This window comes from Cryptomeria japonica, chromosome 4 (genome assembly GCF_030272615.1).
Source record: "Cryptomeria japonica chromosome 4, Sugi_1.0, whole genome shotgun sequence".
In the NCBI taxonomy this organism is placed as follows: domain Eukaryota; kingdom Viridiplantae; phylum Streptophyta; class Pinopsida; order Cupressales; family Cupressaceae; genus Cryptomeria; species Cryptomeria japonica.
The window spans coordinates 463697311-463706154 of record NC_081408.1 but is presented as its reverse complement, the minus strand read 5'-3'; the positions used below and the strand labels follow the sequence as shown (position 1 = coordinate 463706154).

Genomic DNA, 8844 nt, shown 5'->3' with positions numbered 1-8844 from the left:
CTTAACTTCTCAAATATATCAGAACGTCTGGATAGATTTTTTATGGGGGAATGGTGGATGATGAGTAGTCATGCCATGGAAACCAAAATTGAACCACAAAGCGGCTCGAACCACTTCCCCATCACACTCTCAATCTCCCATGAACAAGCCGATAGGAAAATTTATTTCAAATTCCTCAATATGTGGTGGTAGGATTCTTCTCTACTGGACCATCTCAAAGACTGGTGGACTGAAAGTAACATTTTTGTTGGCTCACCTAGTTATAGGTTCACCAAACGTATGCAATTTGTGAAAAGGAAACTAAAAGAATGGAACAAATACACCTTCAAAAGTGTTTTTTCTAATAATCTTAGAATTGAGGCTACAATGGAAGAATTAAATAATCAAGTTATAGCCAATGGTATGACCAACACGGAGTTTGAAAAGGAAAAACTACTAAAAAAATAGTATGCGGAGATTCTAACTCATGAGCAGATTTACTGGAAGGAGAAATCGCATGAAAATTGGATCGCCGAGGGAGATCTAAACACATCTTTCTTCCATGCATCAGTCAAAACTAGAAGAAGTGCTAAAAGGATATGTTTTGTACTGGATAGCAATGGAAATCGGGTGTGCACAGACAAGGAGATTGAACAGGTTGCAAAAGAACACTTTAGGAAAATTTTGGGTGATCCACAGGGACTCCAAGGATCTGATTTCCCACTAGTCAATGAGGTTATAAATACTTTTGTTTCAGACATGGACTGACAAATGCTTGTTGCTCCCTATTTGTTGGAAGAAGTTAAGTTGGCTGCCTTCACCCTACACTCGCATAAGGCTCCTGGACCTGATGGGATCAATGTTGAGTATATATAGAAATGTTGGGATTTCCTGGGATATGACATTTGGACGATTGTGGAGGAATTGCGCAAAAAGAAGAAATTTGTCAGCAAAATCAACCACACTTTGATTGCACTCATTCTGAAGAAATCAAATTGCACATCAATGAAGGATTATAGATCAATATCCTTGTGTAACACAATTTATAAAATTATTGCGAAGGCTATGGCAGAGAGACTAAAGAAACTACTGCTGAAGCTTATATCAGAAAACCAAAATGGTTTCACTCCAGGCAGAGAAATCTCAGACAGCATCATCCTGGTATCCGAGGTAATTCACTCAATGCACAAAGAAAATTTGAATGAGATGGCTATAAAATTGGATGTAGAAAAGGCCTATGATCGAGTCCTATGGAATTTTCTTATTTGTGTTCTGAAACGATTTGGATTTCCTTCTACATGGATCAAATGTATCAAACAATGTATCTCCATGGTAAAGTTCTCAATCTTGGTGAATGGCAATGTATGTGGTTTCTTTCTGGCATCGAATGGCTTAAGGCAGGGCGACCCCTTGTCTCCTGCCCTGTTTGTACTAATGGCAGACGTATTAGAGAATCTGATTCAGAAAAGGCATGTGAATGGTGTATGGAGGGGTATTTGGATCCATGATCAGCTAGACAATATCACTCATACATAATTCATCGATGACACTATGATTTTTGGAGAAGCCACCTTGTCCGAAGCAAAGAGTAAATTGGAAACAATTGAATAATATTCGGAATGCTCAGGGTATATTATGAATAAAGACAAATCCCAGCTCTTCTTCTGTAACACCAATCGACAGACCCAATCATGAATATCAGGGCTCATGGGAATTAAGATCGCAGAATTTCCACTAAAATACCTTCGCGTTAGAATCGACAAAGGATGTCGACAAACCCAGACTTGGGAGGACGTCCATCAATCATGCGAAGCCAAAGCACAGTCATAGAAGAACTGCTGGCTGTCACAGGTAGGGCGTTTGACCATGGTTCGAGCGGTTTTATCTACCATCCCCTATCATGTTTCAAGTTGCCTCAGAATTATGCAAGAAAGTTGGACAATCTATTGAGGAAATTCATATGGGATGGGGCTAAGGATGCCAAAAGGATCTCGCTTATCAACTGGGAAATGATGTGCCTTTTGAAGGAGTTGGGTGGAGCTGGACTCTGCAAGATGGAATTGCAGAACTTGGCACTAGGTGCCAAACTTGTGTGGAAAATGTATCATGAACCCCAGAGGCTTTGGTACACAATTTTTAGAATGAAGTGCCTGGATTTTGATGAGCCTAACAGAATTTTAACTCTAGAAAACATGACCAAGGGATCTGCCACCTGGAACTTTTTATGGCAATCTAGGCACATAATCACATAACATATCTCATGGCAGATTGGGGATGGGCGCACTGCAAAATTCTGGTATGATTCTTGGAATGGCGAGGTGGCAATCTATGATATTATTAAGGACCTGACATGGATTCAAATGGTCGAGTCCCAATATGGGGATTATGTATGCAATTATTTCGAGGTGGATCCTCAAAATGGTTCTATCAGAAGATGGAAGCAAGTAAACATAGGGAATTTGTTTCTTTGCGATCTCTTGCAAAGCATTCTAAGGTCTAGACATATCCCTATATCCAATGCGGATGACAGTATAATTTGGTGTGGATCTAAATCTGGAGAATACAAGGTTAATTTGGGATACCTTGCCCAGAGAGAGAGTGGCACCACATTGACATGGCCTCATATGCTTTGCTGGAACAAGAAACTCCTTCTAAAAGCTGACACTTTTCTCTGGATAGCTCTCCATAACTGAATCCTAACTAGGGAGAGACTGAAACATATTGGGATTTCATGAACCAACTGGTGCATCACGTATAAAAATGCAAAGGAAACTACCAATCACTTGTTGTATACGTACCCGATCGCGGATGCATGTTGGAGCTGGTTCTTTGATAAAATCAACTTCACCACAGTAAGAAATGAATCACTACTAGATTTCCTAATATCATGGCCGACATACCAAAAATCAAAATGGAGTGATATATGGCTTGTTGGTCCCTCTCTGATAGCATGGCATATCTGGAAAGAGAGGAGCAAGAGAATTTTTAAAGACTCTTTGTTAGGGGTCCCACAGATACTGAGAGGGGGGGGGTGAATCAATATCTAACTAGTAATAAGAATTTCTTAAGTTAAAACATGCAGAACATAATATAACAGTGTACCGGTATGCAAGAAATAATGCAATAAACAGAATCAAGAATATCCACATGAAAAGTACACCATAACACAAGATGTTTAACGAGGAAACCCGGTGTGGGAAAAACCTTGGTGGGATTTGTGACCCACAATATTCACTCACTGGCCAATAAGAGAATATTACTTACAAAAGGGGGCCTGCACATGCAGGAAGGCCAACTGCCTAGAGCTCACTGCTCAATGGGAAGTCACGCTGACTTACAATAAGGATTATACTAATCCAATAACTTGTACTACTTTACAATAGCATCTTCAATGCCAGATTCAGTACCGGTCCCTTCTCTGTTCTTTACATATACCCTTGACCTATATTTCGCACATTAGGTCTGCCTAATATTTTCCTATATGCTTCTTGCATCATTATTACAAATTTCTACCATGATCTCATTTATATATAAGAGTCATTTTACAATGTGCCAAGTCGGCTTACAATAATAAACAAAATATTTACATAACAAAAATCCTATCAGCCTTTGTGTCGGTATACTTTCTTTCTTCTGTGTAATGCTTTGCCGGTATAATGTCTTGTCAGTGCCATAGGATTGCAAGGTTGCCATCAATGAAAAAACCTTCAATCACATACAATGTCTCATTGGAGTGTGTATATGCCAACAATCTCCCCCTTTGACATTAATGGCAACACTCATGAGAAATTTCAAAAAGTATCCAAAAGTGTACAGTCCAAAAAATGTTACCAAAAATGTGAGAGCTCCCCCTAAGCATATGATTCCTATCTTTTGAACTTTCTCATCCCACTACTCCCCCTTTGGCATCAATGACAATGGTTGTCAAGATGTCAGCAGAGTTTGTAGTTTCAGCTATCCATAACCTCAACCTTGTAGCTGGGTAGTTATTATCTGAAAAAGATCTCCAAAATTAAGTTTATACTATCCATAAACTTCTTACTATCTTTTATTGTTGTCTCAGTTCTCTTCACTGTACCGGTGAGATGTTGTATACTATGCATAAACTTCTTACTATCTTTTATTGTTGTCTCGGTTCTCTTCATTGTACCGGTGAGATGTTGTAAATGCTCTGCCGGTGTTTTGCTGCCCTATGTTAGTGCCTCAAAAATTTCCTTCTGCAGAGATACTAAATAGTCCAATCTTGGACTTAGTTTAGATCTCAAATTTTTTGCCTTATTTATTGTCCTTTCTTTCTCCTTTTCCAATTTGAGTAGTTCTTCCTTAAAATTTGCTATCTTCTCTTCAAAAACTGATAGTGAATCAAGTGAGTTGACAAAGTTGTCTGCAAGTTTATTTATCTCATCCTGTGCCTTGCTTATTTTCTTGTCAATATCTACAGTCAAAAAGTTTGTTTTACATGTATCTTTAAACAGATTTTTGTATTCTTTTAACAAACTACATAGTTCTGGTAGAAGTGTGTCAAAAATTTTGTTACACTTCTTTATTTCCTCATCAAAGAATTTCTGCTTTTCAATCTCTACCTTATCCTTCACTGAATCTTCCTTTATTTTCTCAATATTTTCTGAGATGTATTTACACAATGTATCCAATTGTCCTAAACAATCTTTATTATCTATATTACAATTAGGTGCAATTACCTTCAAAATTGGTATGGAATCATCAATTGCTTTATAAGCCTGTGAGCTGCAGTCAGTTATTTTCTTGACAGAATCAAGTAATACCTCAGTCACATTTGTTGTCTTGAATGTTGATGATGATCCAAAAATTTGAGTACCAATGGTAGTAACCATTCTTGTATTGACCTCTGGTAGGTCAGTTTGTGTCTGCATTTCTTTAAGCACTGGTTTTCCTACTTCACTGGTTATCGGTGGCACTGTTTCCTTATGTACCTGTTCCGGTGCCTTTGGGTCTGTTGGTTTCTCTGTATGTTGTGTTGTCTCTGTCTGAGACTCAGTCTCTACCTTTTTCTCTATATCTTCTGCCGGTTTATGTGTTTCCCCTGCTACCGGAGGCTCATTAGCCATATCTGACTTGTCAGATGAATCCTTGTCCACTATTATGTTGATCTTCTGAGTATCAACATTTACAGTCTATAGGACTTTAGAATTAGGATTGATATCCTCTACATCCATATTTTCTGCTACCGGTTGATCTTCAGTAGTTGTTGTTTTCACCAGTGGGGGTAGGTTGTCTTTAACTTTGATGCTTGGTGGTCCACCAACTTTGCCTTTCCCCTTGTCTCTATCTTTCTAATATATCTTTATAGGTTTAGGGGTCCTATACTCTTCTTGTTTTTCTTTGTCAACCAGGAATATATCCCATCCATCTTTTGTTTCCTTTGTCACTTCATTAACTCTTCCTGCCATTAGTGAAATATGTCGGTGTGTAGTAGAGAAAACTGACCGGTTTGCTTGAGCAATCAAGTCATCAATTTCCTTTGGAGAGTTTACCGGATATACGGCAAGTAGTTTCTCAATTTTTATTTTCTTGTCTAATTCTATCACTGCTTGCCTTCTGGCCTCAAGTCTTTTGAATAAATCATCAGGAATTTCATTTGCTACTTCCATCAAAAATTTCTTGTACATGTCCATATGCAATATAACACTGTTCTCAACTTGCTCTTTCTCATCAGCAGTTAGAGTGTCATAGATTTTCCCTATGTTCTTCAGTTTTCCTTCCTCTGTGATTTCATTTAGCAGTACATCAAGAGGTGCCAAGTCTCTGTTTCTCCTTTTCTTCTTCTTAGGTGTGATTTTCTTCTTTGGTGTGACTTTTCTAACCGGAGAGCTCATGGCTTGTTTCTTTTGCCTTGTTCTTCTAGGTGAAGGAGTGGTTGCTGGTGAGGGATCTCTTTTTCTTACAACTTTTTTAAAAGTTGCTAGCATGTCACCTTCCGAAGAGGCACCTACCGGTGATAGATGAGTTTCAGGTTGTGGAGCTGCCAACTCATCCTCTGTTATGCCGGTTTTCTTTAATACATCTTTCTTAATGGCTTTTGCTTGCCTGGATCCTTTCCTTACAAATGCCTCAACCTTCTTTACTCTTTTCTTTGATTGTATTTGGCTTTCTATAGTCTCAGCACTACCAAATACTTCTTCTTTAGGTTCATTGGGGGCTTCCAGAAGTGCTTTAGCATATGTTTCAACTATGTGGTCATCTATTTCATAGCCCATCTCAATTACCCAAATTGTCCTTGGTATGACCACTTCCATCCAGATTTCATCTTTCTTAATACAAAGCATATATCATTTTTGTATTTGTCTACTATTTTCTGAGATAACCTTATTCTTTTCTTCATTTTGGTCTTTAATGCTTGAAAGAAGTCATTAATAGTGTTCTCCTTGTTCTCACCCATGTTATTGAATAGTTCAGTCAATTGCTTTCCTACCGGTATGTCATATCCAAGTTCTTTATAACCTATACTGGGAACCTGTTTTGTTATGTGTAGCATTAGGCATACTAACAGATTTCCAAATCTGAAATTTCCTTTCTTGTCCTTCTTGATTTTTCCAAGGTTGTCAATTAGTTCATCCTTTAACCATTCACATATGTCAATTTTTGCATTGTCTATTACCATATCATAAGCACTCTTAATGCATAAACTTGAAACTGAATTAAGTCTATTAGCATGAGTGGCTTTATAACCTAATATCATACTGATGAATCTCACATTGATATCTTTTACATCATTAACCCTTAAAGACCTCTTATCAAATGTTGCACCACTTAGTTTTGTAACTAGGTCGTTTGGAACCTTCTTGGTTTTATTTGGTCTCTTACTGGTGGTCGATAACCCTGTGACAGCTTTCACAGCTTCCTTGGTGATCTTATAGATTGCATCTAACCAGAAAAATTCTCCATGTACTCTGCTTAAAACTATCCTAATCACATCCTTTGGAAATTCAGGAATGCTAAGGATTTCTGTAAATCCTAGGGTTTCAATAATCTTGTGTTCATCCTTCACATTGCCGGTGTTATCACATATTATGGTTTTATACATGGTTTTGATTTCCTCATCTCCTAACTCGTCAATGTTGCAGTGGATGTACGTTCTGGGGTCTTCAACATATACAACTCCCTTAGGAATTTGAGAAAAAGCACCTAAGGTATCATCATTCTTTGCTATCTCGGGAACTAACTGAAATACGGGCCTAGGTCTTTTTATTACCTCAACAATAGTAGGGTTTGCTATGTATTCAATTGCAGAGGTGGATGCCATGATTAAATACCTTTTGCTACCTTGGATGGATGATTGCTTGGAGTGTGCTTGCTTCTTGCTCGAAATGCCTTAGCTTGGAATCTTCGCGCTCTCTGAAAATTTGAAATCACAGTGAAATGAAATGGAGCCAAAACCTTACTTTTATAATGTCTTTTTGCCATCTACCACATTAATTGCATGCTAGTTAAGTATTTACTTAATATTGTCTGCCGGTAATAAGTAATTTTCAACTTCTTATCTCTAACCGAGGGAATAATTAGCACATGTGTCATTGATTGCCAAACCCTCAAGGAAATTTTCTTCAATTAGATGAAGAACTTCCTGCTAGTGGAGCACTGCTCTGTCCTGCCAGTGAAGTATCACTTTGTCCTACCAGTGAAGCATTGGTTGGTTCTACCAGTGGAGACGTATTCCCAATATTTAGATCAGCTTTTCTAATCCATTGTTTTTAGAATTCTTTCTTAACCTCTTCAACTTTTTCTTTACCTTTCAAGCTAGCACTTTTGTTGTCTAATGGTGTCCCTTTACTTCTACAAAATTTAGCAATATGCCCAATCTTGTTACATGCATAATAAGTTACATTATTCTTCTGAATAGCTTTCCCATAACCTATGCTGGTTTGTGTTTTGCATTGATTTGATAAATGTCCAAATCTTCCACAAACATAACATCTCACATTCATTCTGCAGTTTTTCAGAGTTGTGACCAACTTTGTTGCATTTTGAACATTGATCGGTGGGTGTGTTGATATTCTAATAATCCCTAGATCTACATTCATTTTCTCTATGACCATACTTATTACAGTTAAAGCATTTTCCATTGAATTTATAAGCATTAGGTTGTCTTACCAGTTTGCTGTGATCTTGAGTATTTGCAGTACCGGAGCTTTCACCAACTTCAAAGCCAATTCTAGAAGTGTCACCTTTAGGTTTTTGATTCTTCAGCAAGGTACCAATTTCCTCTGAGCTTTTCTTGAATTTTTCTTTGTGTTGATTTGCAGTTTCCAGTTCTCTTTCCAAGATTTCTTTTTGTCTCATCAGTTCATTTGAGTCATTCTGAGTATGCATCAGATCTGTCTTCAACATGTCATTTTCATAGCTAAGTCTTGTGTTCTCATTTGCTGCATCACTTAGTCTTCTGGTCAATTCTTCTTCATTCTTCTTTCTATCCTCAATCTCTTTGCAAAATCTCATAGTCATATCCTGCATTTCATTTTTTGTTGTCATGATCTCTTGTTTCAACTTGCTTATCATATCATTAAGTGATTCCTTTTCATCATTCTCATTTTGCAGTTTTTTACAAAGTTCTCTTCTCTTATTTCTTGCAATAGTAAAATTTTATTGAAGTGCCTGAATGATATCCTGAACTGCCCTTAAATCATCTTCTAATTTGATATTTTTCAATTTCTCTGCATCATAGTCTGTAAGAGCTCCTTCAAGTTGCTTCATCAGATTTTCCATCTTTACCGATGTCAAGATCTTCCTCAAGCTATTAGGCTTCTGAAAATAGAGGACCAAGCTCTGATACTAATTGTTAGGGGTCCCACAGATATTGAGAGGGGGGGGGTGAATCAGTATCTAATT

General features: G+C 37.6%; 1 protein-coding gene across 1 annotated transcript; it reads left to right on the top strand.

Annotated features, from left to right (window-relative positions):
- The first annotated feature begins 1044 nt into the window (after positions 1-1044).
- LOC131077396 (secreted RxLR effector protein 78-like) lies at positions 1045-1515 on the top strand. The gene has a single exon (XM_058014892.2). It carries the CDS (start codon positions 1045-1047, stop codon positions 1513-1515), a length of 471 nt encoding a protein of 156 aa, XP_057870875.1.
- Positions 1516-8844: the final 7329 nt, after the last annotated feature.

What these genes read in the sequence shown, in the direction of transcription:
- LOC131077396 (XM_058014892.2), top strand. Translation starts at nt 1,045, where the DNA reads ATGGCAGAGAGACTAAAGAAACTACTGCTGAAGCTTATATCAGAAAAC.